This window comes from Erythrolamprus reginae, chromosome 5, assembly GCF_031021105.1.
Source record: "Erythrolamprus reginae isolate rEryReg1 chromosome 5, rEryReg1.hap1, whole genome shotgun sequence".
In the NCBI taxonomy this organism is placed as follows: Eukaryota; Metazoa; Chordata; class Lepidosauria; order Squamata; family Dipsadidae; genus Erythrolamprus; species Erythrolamprus reginae.
In genome coordinates this window covers 36,066,984-36,088,717 of record NC_091954.1, presented here as the reverse complement: position 1 = coordinate 36,088,717, position 21,734 = coordinate 36,066,984, and the positions used below count along the sequence as shown (strand labels likewise).

General features: G+C 41.4%; 1 protein-coding gene across 6 annotated transcripts in view; it reads left to right on the top strand.

Annotated features, from left to right (window-relative positions):
- Positions 1–21,734, top strand: part of PLCE1 (phospholipase C epsilon 1) — a 219,957-nt gene that overhangs the window by 161,467 nt on the left and 36,756 nt on the right. For all 6 annotated transcript variants that reach the window (XM_070752402.1, XM_070752405.1, XM_070752404.1 and 3 more), the window contains exons 8-19: positions 2,776–3,451; positions 4,488–4,670; positions 5,290–5,407; positions 6,541–6,703; positions 7,884–8,006; positions 8,096–8,232; positions 9,886–10,124; positions 11,244–11,305; positions 11,385–11,550; positions 13,301–13,408; positions 14,536–14,652; positions 16,575–16,733. In XM_070752402.1, coding sequence (XP_070608503.1) covers positions 2,776–3,451; positions 4,488–4,670; positions 5,290–5,407; positions 6,541–6,703; positions 7,884–8,006; positions 8,096–8,232; positions 9,886–10,124; positions 11,244–11,305; positions 11,385–11,550; positions 13,301–13,408; positions 14,536–14,652; positions 16,575–16,733 — 2,251 coding nt within the window. The remainder of the gene's footprint in view (positions 1–2,775; positions 3,452–4,487; positions 4,671–5,289; positions 5,408–6,540; positions 6,704–7,883; positions 8,007–8,095; positions 8,233–9,885; positions 10,125–11,243; positions 11,306–11,384; positions 11,551–13,300; positions 13,409–14,535; positions 14,653–16,574; positions 16,734–21,734) is intronic.

Here is a 21,734-nt window from a genome sequence, read left to right as displayed (position 1 = left end):
AAATGATCAACAGTTAGGCAAGAAAAAGATAACTTTATGCGTACATTTTGAGTACAGGTAGACCTCAGCTTACGACCACAATTGAGCCCAAAGTTTCCGTTATTAAGTGAGACATATGTTAAGAGAGTTTTACCCCATTTTACGACTTTTCTTGCCACAGATGTTAATTGAATCACTGCAGTTGATAAGTTGGCAAACCAGTTGTTAACTGAATCTGGCTTCCCCATTGACTTTGTTTGTCAGAAGTTCTAGAAAAGGTGAATCATATGGTCCTGGGACATAACAACAGTTATAAACATGAACCAATTGCCAAACATCTGAATTTTGATTGCGTTGTCATAGGGATACTGCAAAGGTCGTAACTATGAAAGACGGTCATAAGTCATTTTTTTAGGACCATTGTAACTTTGAATGGTCAGTAAACAAACTGTTTTTTTGTTTGTTTGACTTGTATGCCACCCCTTTCTGTGGATTCGGGCCAGCTCACAACATATCAAAAAACAGTATATAATATAAACATTTAAAATCCATTTATTTATTTATTTATTTATTTATTTTATTTTATTTATTAGATTTGTATGCCGCCCCTCTCCGTAGACTCAGGGCGGCTAACAACAATAATAAAACAACATATAACAAATCTAATATTTAAAATAACTAAAAACCCTTATTAAAAACCAAACATACACACACATATACCATGCATAAATTGTATAGGCCTGGGGGGAAGGAATATCTCAATTCCCCCATGCCTAACAACAGAGGTGGGTTTTAAGGAGCTTACGAAAGGCAAGGAGGGTGGGGGCAATTCTGATCTCTGGGGGGAGCTGATTCCAGAGGGTCGGGGCCGCCACAGAGAAGGCTCTTCCTCTGGGTTCCGCCGAACGACATTGTCTAGTCGACAGGAACCGGAGAAGGCCAACTCTGTGGGAATTAACTGGTTGCTGGGATTTGTGCAGCAGAAGGCGGTCCCGAGATATTCTGGTCCGATGCCATGAAGGGATTTATAGGTCATAACCAACACTTTGAATTGGGACCGGAAACTGATCGGCAACCAATGCAGACTGCGGAGTGTTGGTGTAACATGGGCGTACCTAGGGAAGCCCATGATTGCTCTCGCAGCTGCATTCTGCACGATCTTAAGTTTCCGAACACTCTTCAAAGGTAGCCCCATGTAGAGAGCGTTACAGTAGTTGAGCCTCGAGGTGATGAGGGCATGAGTGACTGTGAGCAGTGACTCCCAGTCCAAATAGGGCCACAACTGGTGCACTTGGTGAACCTGGGCAAGCTCCCCCCTCGCCACAGCTGAAAGACGTTTCTCTAATGTGAGCTGTGGATTGACGAGGACGCCCAAGTTGCGGACCCTCTCTCAGGGGGTCAATGACTCCCCCCCCAGGGTGATGAACGGACAGATGGAATTGTCCCTGGGAGGCAAAACCCACAGCCACTCCGTCTTATCAGGGTTGAGTTTGAGTCTGTTGACACCCATCCAGACCCCAACAGCCTCCAGGCACCGGCACATCACATCCATTGCTTCGTTAACTGGACATGGGGTGGAGATGTACAACTGGGTATCATCCGCATACTGATGATACCTCACCCCATGCCCTTGGATGATCTCGCCCAACGGTTTCATGTAGATATTAAATAGCAGGGGGGAGAGGATTGACCCCTGAGGCACCCTACAAGGGAGAGACCTAGAGGTCGACCTCTGAGCCCCCACTAAAATCGACTACGACCAATCAGAGAAATAACTATTTTAAAAACCCTGGAACATTAAAAATCATTTATTCACATTCATATCTATTCATTTGTATGTCTTATCAGACTTTATTTTTTACTATACTTTTAATTAGCTTGAAATAATAAACCTTTTTTAAATGCTATATTTTTATTTTTTTTAAAAGCAAAACCAATATTGGGTGTATGAGGATTTATTCATAAGAACTCTTTGGAAGTAAGCAGAACATAAATGTTTAAATAAATGCAATAATTTTACCGTTATATATATATATATATATTTGTAAAATACCCTTTTGTTATAAATGAAGCTCATTGAGAAAGTATGGCTTTAACATTAATTAACGTTAAAATATTTTATTTGTAACACATTGCAAGGACCTCATGCACCATAGTTTCCTCTAAGCTGCGCAGTGCGCTATGGCGCAGAGGTTTTTACCTCTCAGCCCGGGAGTTTCAAATTTAGCGCGGAGGACCAACCTCCATGCTGGAATTTGAAATGAGAACTGTTGCTTCTCTACAAACATAGGGCAGCAACAGTTCCTTAAGGAAAGGCGGGAAAGAAAGGGCCCAATTGCAGGCCCGCTTTCTTCCCCGCCCCTTAAATCCCGGATTTTCTCCTCCCCGCCCCCCCGGCAGCCAAACAGTTGTTTAGCTGCCGGCGGGCAAGGTAAGAAAATCGTCCGGGGGGGGGGGCATGGCAGTGCGGCTTGCTGCTGGGACTCTCTTCTAAGGATCCGTGGGGTGGGGCACTGGGAGTGGGGGGCCATGACAGGGGGCTGCGGAAAGCTAAGAGGCCGTGGGGGGTGCCGGTGACGATCGGGAACCGCAGCGTCCATGGGGGTGGGGAATGGCGACGACTCTCCGGACCAGGAGCCGGAGAAAGGTAAGAGGCCTAGCGGTGGCCCACCGCTAGGCCTCTAAGCGTCCGTAGTGGGGGGGTGCCGCCGATCATCCGGGAGCCGCATGATGCAATAACAAGTCACATGCTGATCTTTGCAAATGAAGGCTTACTGTATCTTGGTTTTCCCTCAGCTTGACCATTGGAGAGCTGTCAGATTCTGAAAGCGACATATTCGAGCAGTCCAAAGAATGGGCTATGCAGGCGGTTGAAGAACAACAAGAAGCTTTCGGCCATGGAATAGAGCTAATTCCCTGGTATGTCTTGTCAATCAGAGCTGATGTCCATCAGTTCATGTTGCAAGGCGCAACCGTTATACGTTACGATCAAGAAACTCACTTATCAGCGCGTTGTTTCCTCCAGCTTCAACCTGATAATAGCACACTGATATGGACAAAGCCAACCATTGCTTGCTGTGCAAATTCTAAAATTAAGCTTAGCACATTTAGTAGCAGCACTGAACTTGGAAAATTTCAGTTTCTTGGAAGTACTGGATTAAATGGACTGGTCGAGGGTTGCTTAGATCTGCTCTCAGCAAAAGCTGTGTATATGGGACACCCCGGCATTGATATGCATGCGGTGTGCATCCAGAATAACCTTTTAAACATGACCCTTGAAGAGAACTGTGTAACATTATTATATGGCCTTCAAACCACCGAAAACAAATTGCTGCACTTTGTGGCTCCAAAATATACTGCTAAAATGTTGTTTCATGGATTGCTGGAATTAATTAATGCCATGAGGAAGATGAAGAGATTTCCTGATCAAAGATTACAGTGGCTGCGGAGACAGTATGTCAGCCTCTATCAGGTAAAGTGAACTATAATTGTCCCTTTTCCTATCAATTACCATGTTTCCTGAAAATAAAACCCTGTCTTGTATCTTTGGTCACCAGAAAATGCACCAGGTCTTATTTTCGGGAGGGATGTTGTCTACTAGCTCACGTCACTTGCACACGTCATCCCACGGCCTTTTTTTCGCTATCAGAAGCCTTCAGGAACTTCTTCGGCCACAAGGCTTTCCTGAAGGTTTTTGCAGCCGATAAAAGAGCTCAGAGCAATCCGGAGCTCTGTTATCGGCTAGGGAAGCCTTCAGGAAAGGTCTTTAGGAAAGGCCTCTGTCGCCAATAACAGAGCTCCAGATTGATCCGAAGTTCTGTTATCAGCTACATAGCCTTCAAGAAAGCCTTACCAGCAGAAGTAATGTGTTGAGGTGTGTGATGCCTAGCTGCAACTGTCCAAAGATTATTAGGGCAGCTCTACCTATCTTCCATTCCCACCCTAGCTTAATTTTTACCAATGTACCCTGGAGTGGGCAGAGTCTCAATTATAGCTTATTTTGGGGGGAATAGGGCTTATATTGGGTGCACATGTAAATTGAAGCTGAGTAGGTCGTATTTTCGGGAAAACATGGTGTGTGTATGTATATATGTACAGTATATATGTATGTAAGTCTAGGCATATTCGGGTCTTTTCCCTTGTAAGGTTGATAGATTCCTGGCAATGTTTCGACGAGGTCTCATCATCTTTAGGCTGTTGTCTTCGGCTTTGTGCTCGGGCAAGCAAAGCTTTGTTCATCCATTGCCAGGAGTCTATCAACCTTACAAGGGAAAAGACCCGAATATGCCTGGACCTACATACCTATACCTGTGAAAATCTACCTGTGAAAATCTATGAATATATATAAATATATATTCCTATTAATGCATTGTTGAATTCTGCAATCATCTGTTTTCCATTCCTACTCTGTTCTTATCTAATATGTCTCCACACAATTTTAAAAAATGAACTATTTCTCTTTAATTAGGTAGATTGTGCATTTTAATAAAGTTTAATATATTTATTAGGAGGATGGCCGATATGAGGGTCCAACATTGGCTCAAGCAGTTGAGTTATTTGGAGGGAGACGCTGGAGTACAAGAAATTCAAGCTCGGGTAATTTGGCAAAAAGCATAGAGAAGCCAGGTGTGCAAAGAAACAACACTTTAGGAATCAGTGCAGCGAAGAAGAAGAAGAAAGTGCTTATCAGGGTAGGAGTCTTTTGTTAGTTAATATTATTACAGGTTATTTGAGGTTCATTATGTTTTCACCTGTCATATTGAATTTCTACATAAGTAAAACTGAGTTTATTTATTTGGAAGCAATGCAGTTTTTCTTTTTTACACACACCCACACCCACTCATACCCATTTGCCTGTACTGAAAGAACCTAAAAATAGAATGTTCTCAGTGGTATTTGACTTCTGAGGATGGCCTTTGTTCTGATTTTCAAACCTAAGGAGAATGGAATAACATACATTTGAAGTATAATGGTATTTTAGATTATGCAGAAAATATTATTTTTTATGCTGCTCAAAATGTACTAACTTGGAAGCCAAATCCAATTATATCAGGTTTTATTACCATTCTTCCTTCAGTCATGCAGTCCAGTTAAAATCATTGTTTGCTTTTCCAAAGTTATTTTATTTTCAACAATGCCTAGCCTGACCCGCCATTGTTATTCATTCTGTTCCATATGCAACTTTCATAGCCTTTTGGTTCACCAACTGTTTGATTAGCTGTTCATAGAGCTGTGTGACTTACAAAATAAAAAGTGGTTGAAATATGTACTGTTTTCTAAGACGTTTATTGAGAAAATCATTGTTTCAAGGGTGAAAGTGGAGATGGCACTGATGATGAGATGGCAAGTCGAAAAACAAGACCTCATAAGGAAAATCGGAATAGAAGTGGTTCAGACCCTCAAGATATTGATGAACAAGAAGAACCAGGTAAAAATAATTTATTAGGCCGCTGTGCCACTCAACCAGTGGTGGGTTTCTATTGGTTTGCCCCCTGATCGGGTGAATCAGTAGTGGCAGCAGCAGGAGGCTCCACCCACCTGGATGTCTATGCGCAGAAGCTTCTGCACATGTGCAGAATCAATGCATGTGCATCCACACTTCCAGTAGCGAGCTGTTAGTGAAGGTAATTGAAACCCACTACTACATTCCACTCCCGATGTCATGGCAATAAATTATAATAAAGTCAATAAAAAGATAAAAGATGGTGTCTAGTACATCATCATCAACAACAACATGTGTGTCACAGCTGTATGTGGCACACATATTCAAGATTAATAGTGTGAAAAAATAGCTTGACTATCTAACTTTGTTTAGTTTCAAATAAGAAAACTTCAGCCAAGGATTCCAAAACTGGCTAAGTAAAACAAATCATAATTATAGTTAGCCACAATTGTAGATTTGGAAAATCAGCAAACTAGTCATTAAAAGTGGGATATAATATAGAATTCAAATGCTTATTTTAATCAACCGCTGCTTATCATTTCATCCAAACTGCTTAATTTTAATTGCAGTTTGTTAGAAACAAACCAGCTTCAAACTGTGGGCTAACCTGATAATTTGTTGGAATATATGGTTATTGAGGTCTACTATAGGTGAATAAAAGATGCAAAACAAAGGCTTATGGTCTCCTATCTGTAGCCAGAATGATAAGCGGAGAGGAAAAGACACATGCAAATTTAAGTCATGTACAGATTAATAATAATGGATAATGAAACATCTGCAAGAAAACAACAAACTCAGAGAGCACCAAAGATTTCCCCCCATTGGAATCATGATGTGATTAAATACATTATTAAGTTAATTTTATTTCTCTCGAGATTCCAAATTCCATTTGTCTGTGGAGATTCTCAGTCATCCAGGTCATGGTTGCCCCAAAGGTGCTTTTTCAAGAGGCAACTGGACTTTCTGGTTTTTCTTCGAAGACATTTTTCTTCTCATTCAAGAAGCAAAGCTGAGAAGCTCAACAAAATAGAAGTCTTTAGTTACAATTTATTTGATTGGGCATCAGATAAGACTTATAGATAAATAAAAGTAACTGATAAAATTATTTTCATTGTTAGATGCAACTCTTCTGGTTACCTTCAGTGGTGCAAATACTCTGCCTTCAAGAAGAACACAATCATTGACTACTTCAGAGCCCCCCAGTTTAACGCCTGGTATCTCTTCACCTGTAAGACCACAGTCTTCTCCTGTGATGTCGCCATCAATAAAAAGCCAACCTAGGTAAGAAGAAAGCAGTTTTTTAAGCTTGCTATGAGTTTGGCTTTTTCTTTGACGTGTATCATCCATGCTTTAAAAAAGGGCTTGTTTTTATTTTTCTGAAAAAATGTTTGTTGGCAGCTTTCTTAAACTGTCTGTCTGTGTCTGTCTGATCTGTCTGTCTGTCTGTCTGTCTGTCTGTCTGTCTGTCTGTCTGTCTGTCTATCTATCTATCTATCTATCTATCTATCTATCTATCTATCTATCTATCTATCTAATTTCTAGGCTGCCCTTCTCCAGGGCATTCATAAAATCAGTACAAAATTAGATATAAAATTATACACCTCACCCTAAAACCCAAGACTTAAAAATTCCCAACATTAAGCCCATTCATCCAAACTCATCCAATCACAATTATACTATCAGCCGAGCAGATGTCAATGCTCAAGGGCCCCAAGCCTGCTGGCAAAGGTGTATTTTCAAAACCTTATGAAAGGCCAAAAGGGTGGGGGCAGTGCGAATCTCCGGGAGGAGTTGATTCCAAAGGACCGGAGCTGCCACAGAGAAGGCTCTTCCCCTAGGCCTCGCCAGATGACATTGCTTGGCTGATGGGACCTGGAGAAGGCCAACTCTGTGGGATCTGACTGACCGCTGGGATTATCACTTATAATAGAATTGTATTCATGTGTGAACTTAGATTTGGGGGATCATGGAAATTCACAGTTATCCTTTATACAACATTAGAATTGATTTATGTTAAAAGATGTAACCTGTTCTACAAGTAAAGAAACTAAATGCCTGGTTTCATTCTAAGAACAGGATGCCATATGTATAGCATTTCAAGTTTAGTTGTTAGATTGAATTATCTATTCAGCCATATCACTTGCTCATCTTGGAACACATCATTTCCCACCTTATCATATAGGATATAGTAAAAAATAAAAATTGAGTGGTCTGTGTGCACCAAATTGAGAATTCTAAAATAAAGGGAGAGGAGAGGATAAGGTGAGGTGAGATGAGATGAGATAAGATGACCTTTATTGTCACTTTTTATATTATACCACTGTATTAATCAAGTAAAAAATTGGCCTTGTAAAATAATATGTCTAGAGTACAATATTGTTGCATTTTACAATATTGTAATAATTATATAACTGCTTTTACATAAACTTACAATCAAATATACTCAATCTATTTTTTTAAGCACCTGGAGCAGTAGTAGCTGGCATGGAAGAGGCAAAGGAAGACTGAAAGGCTTTCAGACCTGTATGGCTTCTGATAGCAATATGAGTTTTGTTGAATTTGTAGAGCTCTTCAAGTCTTTCAGGTAACAAATACTGGTTTATTCCACACAGATAGATTCAGTTGATATAATTGGGGGGGAAAAACATAATCAAAATATTGCATATGTTACAGCGTACGAAGCCGCAAAGATCTCAAGGATCTTTTCAATACCTACGCCATACCGTGCAATCGTCTGAGTCCTGATTCCGCTCCACTGTATACTTCCCTGAAGATTGATGAGAATACAAATGGCCTCCAGCCTGATTTAGGTAAAATTAAACAATGTGATAGCACATTGGCTTTACATCTGTGTGGCCTATGACAGTTGTAATTCCAATGCAGATAGTCCTCGATTAATGATGTAGTTGTAATGTGCAATGTCATGTGACCACATCACTTAGTGATGATAAAAACGGCAGCCTTGATGTCATCATTAAACAAGGATTGTGGATTGTTAAGTGAGTGCCTTACATGCCCAGGATTTGAAACTGGGATAAACACTGGGAAAGCTGACAAGAAGCTGGAAGTCCCAGCATTAGAAGCGTTTCTTTATGTGGTGGGCAAGCAGTACAGAAGGCGTGATGAGTGCGAGGGGGTTCTGCACCTGTTCTGCTGCTTGGGAACTCCTCAAGAGAAAAATTGACAGGAGCAATGACTTGGAATGACTTACGACAGCGATGGCGAACCTATGGCACGGGTGCCACAGGTGACACGCGGAGCCATATCTGCTGGCACACGAGCTGTTGCATGTGTCTGCTGGTCAGCTGATTTTTGGCTGGCACAGAGGCTCTGGGAGGGTGTTTTTGGCTTCCAGAGAACCTCTGATTGGGTGGGGTAGGATGTTTTTACGCTCTCCTGGCTCCAGGGAAGTCTGTGGAAACTGGGAAGAGCGAATCATGAGCCTACTGGGCCCACCAGAAGTTGGGAAACAGGGTGTTTCCGGCCTCCAGAGGGCCTTAGGGGGCCTCCCCAGGCATTGAATTATGGGTTTGGGCACTCACACATGCGTGATAGTGCTCGTCCAGGCTCTTTCGGCACCTGTGGGGAAAAAAGTTCACCATTACTGACTTACGACCACCTGCTGGTTTCCCCATTGACTTTGCTTGTGGAAGCTGGTAGTGAAGGTTGCAAATGACAGTCATGTGACTGCAGGATGTTACAACATTATAACTGTGAACTGGCTGCCAAGTGCCTAGCTTGCGATCATAGCCATGGGAACACTACTGTGGCTGCAGTTGCAAGGATTCATCATAAATCCCCCTTGCTCAGTGCCATTGTAACTTTGAACAAGTGGTCATTCAATGAGGATTATCTGTAATAAAAATTTTGTATGCTTGTTGGCCAAATATTTGTTTTTTATATAGTGTAGTGCAATGCATTGAATGTTAAAACACATTATTGACAAATAAAGGGAAATATTTCTTCACCCAGAGGGTCATTGGTTTATGGAATACACTTCCAGAAGAGGTCGTGACAGCTGTCAGCCTGGATAGCTTCAAGGCTTCATGGATGCCAAGTGTATCGGTGGTTCTTGAAACGGATGTCCATGTGCCACCTCTATGTTGGTTGAGGCAGGCAGGATTCCCTTGAGTACCATTTGTTGAGGGTCAAGGGAAAGGGAGGGTCTTGCCTTCTCTTTCTGCTCAAGATCCCCATGTACAATTGGTGGACCACTGTGTGACACAGAATGCTGGACTCAATGGGCTTTGGCCCGATTCAGCATAGCTCTTCTCATGTTCTTATTATAACATTTCAATATTACGAATATACTTCCAAATCATGTAAATCACGGATTCATTAATTTTCTTCAAGTCATGGATTCAGCAAGATATTCTCCAAATATTATTGACTATTTAAAGACTTGGTGGGGGAAAAGGCTTAATTATTCTATGAATATTCTGATTGTGTTTTTAATCTTTCAGATTTATTAACAAGGAACATATCAGATTTGGGCTTGTTCATTAAGAATAGGCAGCAATTATCAGACAACCAGCGACAAATATCGGCTGCTATTGCTGCTGCAAGCATTGTTACTAATGGCACCGGAGTAGAGAGCACATCTTTGGGAGTATTTGGTGTGGGAATACAGCAGTTGAATGATTTCTTAGTCAATTGCCAAGGAGAGCACTATACTTATGATGAAATCCTCAGTATTATTCAGGTAGGTAATGCAGACTTCTCAAAGTGCATATATTTAGTTAATTCTCTTTGTCTGTCTCTCTGTCTTTCTGTCTGTCTGTCTGTCTCTCTCTCTCTCTCACACACACACATATATTTTCACATTGCGTTTTAAGCCCTCCGCAATAGTCTCTATGTCTGTGGGATGATACCTTGTGCTTCAAAGGCATAATCAATGAAGTTTGACTAAACAAGAATGTTAACATATCAACATTTTAACCCAAGCTCGGTGTTTTTAATATTTTAACTGATTATTATGGTATAGAAGCCGGCAGAATGATTTGAGAGAGTCACACTCTTTCAGACCCTGGAGGAAGGCAGTGGCAAACCATTTCTGTAAACATGGCTGTAAAACTTCCAGAACTCATCCATGTAGCAAAAGCACTTAGACTTATATACCACTTCATAGTGCTTCACAGCCCTCTCTAAGCAGTTTACAGAGTCAGCATTTCGCCCTCAACAATCTGGGTTTGCATTTTACTGACCTTAGAAGGACAGAAAGCTGAGTCAGCTTTCAGCCAGTGAGAATCAAACTGCTGGCAATCAACAGAATTAGACTGCAATACTGCAATCCATGAGTCCTAGTCGCCTGGAATCAAAATTGCCTTGTGAAGGCATTTAATACTACCTTTCTCCAAATGTTCATATCACTTGATGGCATGGAAGTAGGTTAACATAGAATGTACAGGGGACTAAAAGTAGTGATGTACAAAAATGTAATACTGATTCCTTGTTTACTGTTTTTATCCTCCAGCACCTTCCCCTCTACCACTTTTCTTCTGATTAGGGTTAAAGGCCAGACATGGCTAATATGAATTTTGTGGGAAGGGATGGTATTGATCTCTGCACGGCTGAAAATTGAGAGATGAGAGTTGTATTGTTCTTTTCCAGTCTCTGCTTTTCCACTTGATGTTTATGTCCAGTGCTACCTTTCCTTTTTAGATGCCATATTACAGCTTCCTTTGAAAACCCAGAGCTGCCATTATCATACCTAGTTAGCTGTTCCAATTATATATTGTATGTATTTATATGTAAAAACTGAATCAAAATGGATGATTGTTACATCTGTTAATTTTCACTGTTTCTCATTCTACCATTATAGAAGTTTGAACCAAGCATCAATATGTGTCAGCAGGGTCTCATGTCATTTGAAGGATTCACACGGTATTTATCTTTGGATATTTCTACATTCAGTCCAGAAGCTTTATGTAAATGTTATAAATTTTAAAAATCTATATCTTAGGTTTCTAATGGATAAAGATAATTTTGCCTGCATGAACAATGAATCTCAAGAGAACGTAGAAGATTTGCAGTTTCCATTGTCATATTATTACATTGAATCTTCACACAATACGTATCTCACGGGACATCAACTTAAAGGAGAATCTTCAGTAGAACTTTACAGCCAGGTATACAAAGTTAATCTGCTGTCTCCCCCCCCCCCCCCCAAAAAAAAAAGTATTTGTTTACTAAGTCAAAGAAGCATGACCTTTCACATGTTCCTAGTTGTGGCTTGTAAAACGTAGGAAAATAAGATGTGTGGGAAAGCGGTTTGTATGCACAGTTGTTCTCAGATGCTTTTTTTAATATTTATATATTTATGCTTTGTTCTGAGTTTTCATTTGAGAGTCATAGAATTTAGACACTAGCCAGTCTGATCTAAACTGCTAAAATTAGACTTTCCCACAGGAAAGACTGAGCTAATATGTTGTTTCATTTAGATGTAAGGGCACCATTCAGAATAATGTAAGTTGCGCTGAAAAAAATGATGAGTTTGTAGCAAAATTATTACTCAAGAGAATGCGGCTTCTAGGAATATTATATAATATTTTAGACACATTTTCCAAGTGACCCATACCAAAACACACTTTCCAAAGATTCAGCTTGATTTAGATGTGCATATTGAAGGTACATGAAAGTTAAAAGAACTCCAGAACCATCTCACTTATTATGTGTAGATATTAATAAACACTTCATTAACATTGAATGAAATGCTTCCTGATTTAGCTGCAATGGATACTTCCATAATACACGTAGTCCTTGCTGAATGACTCGTCACTTAGTGACTGTTCAAATTTATGACAGATCTATTTATGACCTGTTTTTGAACTTCCGGAGTTCCAATCTCCCCCATGGTCATGGGGTCATTTTGGACATTTGGCAATCACTTCACATTTACAGCCGTTTGCAGAGTCCTGCCTTTCATTGAGGACCTGTATACTGCACGAGTCAAAAAGAGGGCGGGGAAAATATTTACTGACCGCTCACATCCTGGACACAAACTGTTTCAACTCCTACCCTCAAAACGTCGCTACAGGGCACTGCACACCAAGACAACTAGACACAAGAACAGTTTTTCCCGAATGCCATCACTCTACTAAACAAATAATTCCCTCAACACTGTCAGACTTTCTAGTAAATCTGCACTTCTATTCTACTAGTTTTTCTCATCATTCCTATCACCCATTTCCTCCCACTTAGGACTATATGACTGTAACTTGTTGCTTGTATCCTAAGATTTTTATTAATATTGATTGTTTCTTCATTGCTTATTTGACCCCTATGACAATTATTAAGTTTTGTACCACATGATTCTTGACAAATGTATCTTTTTCTTTTATGTACACTGAGAGCATATGTACCAAGACAAATTCCCTGTGTGTCCAATCACACTTGGCCAATAAAATTCTATTCTATTCTATTCTATTCTATTGTTGTGGTCAAATAACTGTAAAAGAAGATCCATGCATCCCAAACCAAAGTTAATTTCCAAATTTATTTTTCCAGATGTACTTAAAATATATAATATGTGAATTTGTTTCTAAAATAGAAGAAGCTCATGTATCTGATTTACATTTCTAAAATTCTATTCTATTCCATTCTATTCTATTTTGTTTGTGTGCAAACAAGGGTCTGTAATGGGAAACGTTTGCTAAGGCTTATGAAAAGGTGGATAGCTTTGAATGTTACAGTAAAATAAATCCTGCATACATTTTTGAAAAGGAATAACCATGTCCTTTTTGTATTTTTAAGAGCTTCTTTTGTTCAGAAAACACACACATGCTTGTTGGGAGAATTCTGGGAGTTGGAGTCCACACATCTTCGAGTTGCTAAGATTGAGAAACACTCAATACATTATCATGCTTTTCTATATCATAGATTTTATTACAAGGTTGTCGGAGTGTGGAATTAGACTGCTGGGATGGTGATGATGGCATGCCTGTAATTTATCATGGACATACACTCACTACCAAGATAGCTTTTAAGGTACATGCAATTTATTATAGTATCTTCCATAATGTAAGTTAATTTGACAGAAGAGTATATTGTTCACTTAGGTAAATAACAATTATGATTGTGCTTTAATCAGAAGACTTCCAAACTAATTTAAGTTTCCCTAAACTTTGTGTTCCTCTTTTGTTTTGTTTTATTTATTTATTTTATTATTTTTATGCCACCTTCTTCTTAGACTCAGGGTGGCTTACAACATGTTAGCAATACAGTGTTCCCTCGATTTTCGCGGGTTCGAACTTCGCGAATAGCCTATGCCACGGTTTTTCAAAAAATATTAATTAAAAAATACTTCACATTTTTTTCCTATACCACAGTTTTTCCCACCCAATGACGTCATATATTATCGCCAAAATAATACTTTTTGCAAATAAATAACAAAAATAATCATTATTATTAATAAATAATTATATTTATAAATATCAGGATCACTAAGTGTCTTATTCAATGGTGAGTACCAGTAATAATGGTGAGTAAATGGTTGTTAAGGGAATGGAAAATGGTAATTTAGGGGTTTAAAGTGTTAAGGGATGGCTTGTGATACTGTCCATAGCCAAATATGGTGTATTTACTTCCACATCTCTACTTCGCGGAAATTTGACTTTCGCGGATGGTCTCGGAACGCATCCCCCGCGGAAATCGAGGGAACACTGTAGCACTTTTTAACAGAGCCAGCCTATTGCCCCCACAATCCAGGTCCTCATTTTACCCACCTCGGAAGGATGGAAGTCTGAGTCAACCTTCAGCAGGTGATGAGATTTGAACTGCTAACCTGCAGATCTACAGTCAGCTTCAGTGGCCTGCAGTTCTGCACTCTACCCACTGTGCCACCTCAGCTCATATTTTAAGCTCAGTTTTAGGGCAGGGTGTCAAACATGTGTCATCACGTGTCGTATCCTGACTATTTTCCCTTTTGCTAAAATGGGAGTGGGCATAGCCAGCAAGTGATGCACGTGCACTGGTCTGTGGGCCACAAATTTGACACTCCTGGTTTAGAGTCAGTGTACTAAGATTTCCCTTAGCAATTTGTGGGACAAAGTATTGTGCTTGTTAATTGTGATCGGGGAATGCTATAATCCTGATTGTTTTTTTAATTATTACAGGAAGTAGTTGAAGCTATTGATCGTAATGCTTTCATTACTTCAGATATGCCAGTCATCATATCTATTGAAAACCATTGTTCTTTGCCACAGCAACGAAAGATGGCTGATATTTTCAAGGTGGGTTACAAGACTATATTCACATCAGATTTACCAAGCTGCCCAGAGCCCCTAGGGCAGTGATGGTGAACCTTTTTTTCCTCGGGTGTCAAAAGAATGTACGTGCTATCGCACATGTGCGAATGGCCACACCCATAAGTCAATGTCTGGGGATTGTGAAAATAGCTTCTCCCACCCCCCCAGCGGCTGGAAACGGCCTGTTTTCCAATTTTACGTAGGCTCAGTAGACTCATGTTTCACCATCCCCAGGTTCCAAAGGCTTCCCTGGAGCTGGGAGAGGGTAAAAAACCCCTCCCCCATCCCCCTGGAGGTTCTCTGCAAGACAGAAACACCCTCCCAGAACCTCTGTGCGAGCCAAAAATCAGTTGGCCGGCACACACATGCACATTGGAGCTGAGCTAGGGCAATGGTTCGTGTGCAGATATGGCTCTGCGTGCCATAAGTTCAACATCACTGCCCTAGGGGGTTGGGCGGCATAAAAATGAATGAATGAATGAATGAAGCCAGAGTGTCAACATAATCATTAATGCATGTATATAATTCCTTTTCTCCTACTCTGTTAATCTTTTTATAGTGGGAAATAAATTAGAAATTGAAATTATTTTTTTACTGTATCCTAACAAGGAGGTTATGAATAACAGCTTCCTGATAAGATAAGATTCAAAATTGACTTTTAAAACATAACTTTAAATGTTACAATGGCTCTATGATTAAGGGCGCTTGAGCTTGTCAGCTGGAAAGTTGATAGCCAAAGTTTAAGACCTGAGCAAGGGTGAGTTCCCGTAAATTGCTCCAGTTCCTGCCCACCTAGCAGTTCAAAAGCATGAAAATGTGAGTAAATAAACAGCTACCACCTCAGTGGGAAGGTAACAGTGTTCTATGCACTTAGTGTGTAGTCATGCTGGCCACATGACCACGGCAATGTCTTCAGACAACGCTGGAACTCTTGGCTAAGAAATAGATATGAGCACCGCCCTCTCATATCCAAGAACAGTTTTCCCCCCCAAATGCCATTACTCTGCTAAACAAACAATTCCCTCAACACTGTCAAACTATTTACTAAGTCTGTGTTACTATTACTACTAGTTTTTTCTCATTATTCCTATCACCCATCTCCTCCGACTTATGACTGTATGACTGTAATCTGTTGCTTGTATCCTTAAGATTTTTATTAATATTGATTGTTTCCTGACTGCTTATTTGACCCCTATGACATTCATTAAGTGTTGTACCTCATGATTCTTGAGAGCATCTGCACCAAAGACAAATTCCTTGCATGTCCAATCACACTTGGCCAATAAAGAATTCTGTTCTGTTCTGTTCTATTCTATTCTAATTATCAGGCACAACTGAAAAGGATAAATTTTTACCTATCCCTTTTTGTTTCTTTGCTTGCTAGGATAATAATAATAATGATAACGATAATGATAATGATAATAATAATATAATTTTTATGGTTTCTGTCAAAAACAAAACCTTCCTTACTGCATTTTCAGAAAGCCATAAACTACGTATTTTATCTCAATCAGTTCAATTATTTATAATTGGATAAATTGATTTGTATTTTAAATCTTATTATATTAATGCTGTATGTTATTCAGGGCATATCCATTTTTATAATAAACTGTATAGAAATAATCATACTATATTATTATTAACTGCAGGATCCTAATGTTATAGCCATGAGTCATTGAATATGAGAAGGGTAGCAATTTTTTAAAATAATAAATAAATAAATAAATAAATAAATAAATAAATAAATAAATAAATAAATAAATAAATAAATATTGAAGCAAAAAGGAGCTGAATGTAGTAGGTATATAAAGCTTGTACATGCCCTGGTTTATTAAAATCAAATTTTGATTGTCTGAAGGGGGATTAATAACATTCATAACTAATATCGTTTTAATGTTTTATTCCAGAATACATTTGGGGATAAACTGGTAACTAAATTTTTATTTGAAAGTGACTTTTCTGATGACCCATTGTTACCTTCTCCCCATCAATTAAGAAGAAAGATTCTGCTTAAAAATAAGAAGCTCAAAGCACATCAAACTCCAGTGGATATATTAAAACAAAAGGTAAGATTTAAATTGACTATAGACATTCCACTTTGGGCCATGACAATATTTTAAGAATGAAATTTGAATTTAAAGAATGAAAGGCAGTTTCATTTGCAATTATACTTTTAACACTATCAAACAACAATATCTATTATTCTATTTCCTTGAGAAAGACATGATAGATGGAAAACCTAATTTAAACATCTGGCTGATGTGGACCAGCTATAATAATAATAATTTGAAGGAGGAGAAGGAGAAGAAGGAGAAGGAGAAGGAGAAGGAGAAGGAGAAGGAGAAGGAGCAGGAGCAGGAGCAGGAGCAGGAGCAGGAGGAGGAGGAGGAAGAAACAACAACATTGGAAGACTATCTGAAAGGCACTGAAGAAGTTGCTTTGAAGCTAGTACACCATGAAGGTTTACTGACTACCGAAGAGCACAAATGTTCTGCAATAAAGCCCAAATGAAGAATATAAAAGAGATATCATAAGACAAAATATTACATGGCCAGTACATAAAGAAAATAACAGGCAAAGCAGGTAACAACAGACCTGGCAATGGGTAAGAGCAGGAACATTGAAGAAAGAGACACAGTGGCTAATTCTGGCTGTAAAAGACTAAGCCTTAAGAACAAATACAAACCAGAATTGAAAAGACAGCAACAGATAGACAGCAACAAGCCTCTGCGAAGAAGCTTATGAAAAAGAAGACTCCCTTCCTTGTCTGGTGTAGCCTTTCCACTGAGCAGCCACCACTTGACATATCTGAACTTAACAAACTCTGATTAATTTTAACATCAGTTCCAAAGAAGTTATCTTAAAGCCACAATGTATAAAAATGGTTTAAATAAACCTGGATGAGCTACAGATCTGAGCTTTATGATTTAGTAAAATGTTATTCGTTGAAAAGAAAAACAAAACTCTCTTATTCCTTTAAGTTATGACGGATAAAAAGCATATCAAATCACATGGTACTTAAATATAGCTAGTAATCAATGCAAATGTGTATCTTATGTAATGAAGATTATTTAGCGTGAAGACTGGAATACATAGATACCGAAAAGGAGGGGTTTTTAAATAAATTATACTACATCTTGGCATGGAATGTTTTGTTCTCCACTTGCACTGCTTCGGAGAGTCCAACATGGGTTAATCTTCAGCCTAGCTGGAAGGGACTGAGTTAATAATTAGCATAATTTACTGGTCCAACCCCCATGCTGCCCTTCCTGGGTCAGTCTAAAAAACTCAGTCATAGTGTAGGGACACATGAGTTTTTCCTCCTAGGACTCTTAGAGTCTAGGAGTAGTTTTATTGGAGATTTTTAATTGATTTTAATTGTTTTTAATTGATTTTAATTGTTTTATTAATAAATATGCTTGTGATTAATGATTTTTCTCCTTTTCTGTTTGTCTTTCAGAATACATGGAGCAGCTCACCTCGACGAGATTGGGCCCCTGCTCTGCGGAGTACTGCCCTTAAACCATCTTCCCCAGGTCGGAGCCTCTTCCCTGCGTGGGTACAGCTCCCAAGACCGGGTGTCGCCAGTGAAAGAGGTCCCTGGCCTGCGCGGCCATACCGTCTTTTGGAGCGATTTTCTGGATAAGGCAGGAGGAGATTCAAATTTCCCGCCACAAACCGCCAGCGACAGAGGTCCCCGGCCTGCGCGGCCATACCTCAGGGCGATGCGTTTTTTCGCAGTATTGGCCAGGGTGAAGCAAGAATTTTTGAAATTCCCGCCCAAAACGCCACCCAGGATCTGAGCTATTCCGGCGATTCCCGTTGCCGCCTGAGACGGCTAATTAAGGGAGCGGCCATTAAAACATGGCGCGGAACACAGGGGGCCGCCATTTTGGGGCAGCCCTGCAGCCGACTTCCGGATTAATGCCTAGAGAGGCAGGAAGAGACCGGATTTCCTGTTCCACACAGGAAAAGAACTGGTACAATAGGCGGTGGCCATTTTTTGCTCGGTAATACTTGTTACAAAGCAAAGGAAAAAAAGTTTTTCTCTAATCTTTGTGTTACGGAGGCTCAGAATATTTCCCCAATGGCTGATCTTCCACAGCAGGGGACAACAGAGCCCTCAACTGTAAAGGCCAAGGAGAAGACACACTCCTCGAAGGCAAAGTCAAAAACCTCTCAGTCATCATCTGGATTAAGAGAGGCCGAGCGCCGGATTAAGGCATTGGAGGAGCAGTTAGAAGCTCAGAAACAGAGCAATGCCGCCTTGTCAACAGTGCCAGGTCAGAGTGGGAGCATGATAACTGGGACCCCCCCAAGACTCCCAGAGGGAATTGGTTTGGCCACAGACAAGGACTGGTCTCCGGATCGGTTTGGGGGCCCATCCCAGGTGGCAGAACCAATGAGACCTGAGGTTACCAGACCATCCTCAGTTTCTCCTGCATGGCACATGGCACCTCAACCATTGCCTACAGCCACATTTACCCCGACAGCTGCTGGGCTCAGATCATCCCCGGATACCTCGCAACGCCTACCACCAGCCTTGCAGGATATGATCGCTTCAGCATATTCGCATGGCATAGCAGCTGGGGTACAACAATACACGGCAAGTGCTCCCCCTGCCTCTCCACACCCTCCTCCTCCTCCTTCCCTGCAAAGGAATATTTGGGCAGCTCCAGTCCCCCCGTCACCTGCTCATGATTCATTTCTTGAGGACCCTGCATTCAGAGGACAGGGGTCAGAACCAGATGACGGCCTGCCTGAGGATGAGGGGGCACCCCCGGAACCACCAGCGTATACAGGTCTCTTTAGGCCCTCTATCTTTCGTGTACTGCTGAATAAGGCAAAGATGGCTGTGGCTCTGGGCGCTCCTGAGAAGTCCACAGATCCAGCATCAGCTCCTCCACCGGCCTCGAGGGTGCTCACGGAGCTCCAAAGGGATGCTGACCTGATACCAGCTCCTAAACTTTTTTTGGACAATGTTCAGAGGCCTTGGCAATATCCAGCAGCTGCTCTAGGCCCAACAGCCTCTGAGCGTAAGTTTTACGCATTTGAGCCAGAATTGGAAAAGTTGCTGGAATTTCCATCGGTAGATGCTCCAATTGCAGCCCTGGTATCTAATGCATTAGTCCCCTCCGATGTGGCAGATGGCCTAAAACCGGAGGACCGGAGGGCAGAGGGAATAAATAAAAAAGCTCACCAGATGTCGGCATGGGCCCTTAAAGCGGCTTCAGCAGCCTCATTTTTTAACAGGGCTTCGGTCCTTTGGCTCCAGGAAATGATCTCGAAGCTGGGACCTGAAGAGGGTCGCTTAAGGCAGGACCTTAACAAGTTGCTAGCTGCTGCGGAATTCTCGGCGGACGCCACTCTGTCAGCATCTCGTTTCTCCTCACGAGCCCTAGCAGCAAACCAATCATCCCGCCGCTTACTCTGGCTCCGGACTTGGCAAGCTGACGCCAAATCCAAAGGGCGTTTAGCCTCGACCCCATTTGATGGGACAAGATTGTTTGGGGAATCTCTTGACAAGGTCCTTGTGGAGGACAAAGACAAGAAGAAAATCATGCCTAGAACCTACAGAAGGCAGGAAAGACGCACCACTCCATATTTTAGACGCCAGCCCTTTCGGGCTGAATCTTCCTCCACTGCACCCCAGGCGGGAAGATCATATACCCAGGGGTCTTACTCCCAACTGTCCTACAGAGGGGACAGGGGTAACTTTGGAGACAGGAACAGGCAGTTCCAACAAACAAGGAAGGCCTATAGAGGTTCCAATAGAGGAGGCTTTAGAAGGAACAAATGACTTTACCAGGACAGTTCCCATAGGAGGACGGCTGCAGCACTTCACCGCCTCCTGGGCATCTATATCCACCGACACTTGGGCTATAAATACTATAACTCAGGGACTCACCCTAGAGTTTACCCAGAAACCTCCAAACAGATTTCTGGAATGCCCGGTACTTTCCAACAACCACAAGCGCAACCTCCTTTACCAAGAGATTCATCATCTATTTCAAATCAATGCCATCGAGAAGGTTCCACCACACCAGGAGAGGCAGGGGTACTATTCCATCGTGTTTATAGTACCCAAGGCCTCAGGGGGTTGCCGCCTCATACTCAACCTGAAGCAGTTGAACCTATACATAAAATACCGCAGGTTCAAGATGCACTCTCTAAGGACTATACTGGCTGCAATACGTCAACAGGACTGGTTGACGTCAATAGACCTCAAAGAGGCATACCTCCATGTCCCAGTGCATCCAGATTCCAGGAAATACCTCCGGTTTTGTTTCGAAAACCACCATTTTCAGTACAGGGCCATGCCCTTTGGCCTATCGTCAGCTCCCAGGACTTTCACAAAGTTGTTGGACATTCTCACCGCCTGATGGCGTATCTGGACGATATCATCATACTGTCCAGCAGCCCCAGTCGTGCACATCACGACCTGTCGGAGACTATGGAAGCCTTGGAGGATGTGGGGTTCTCAATCAATTACCAAAAGAGTCATCTCATACCGACCAGGTACTTACCCCACCTAGGTACCAACATAGACACCATGGAGGGCAAAGTCTTCCTGTCTTCAGAGCGCCAGGACAAGGTCAAAACGTTGATCACAGAATTGCAACGCAGCCGTACAGCAACACTAGCATTCCTGTCCCAACTGTTGGGAGTTCTCATATCCTGCATAGACATTGTTCCCTGGGCCAGGCTTCATGCCAGACCACTGCAGTGGTTCCTCATTCCTTTTCAACAGAACCGAACCAGCCACTCTTCCAGATCGGTGGCAATTTCACCAGAGGTGCGCCGATCGCTCCCATGGTGGAAGTCGTCAGCCCTACGTCAGGGGTCGCCGTTCCTGCTACAACAAGAGATAATAATAACAACGGACGCAAGCCTCTCAGGTTGGGGAGCTCACTCCAAGGTAGGGGTGGCCCAAGGACTATGGAGTCCAGAGGACCTCGCATGTCCCAACATCAATTACTTGGAACTCAGAGCGGTCCACCTGGCTCTCAGACACTTCACGGGTCTGGTGAGGGGCCAAAATGTACTGATACTTACAGACAATGTGG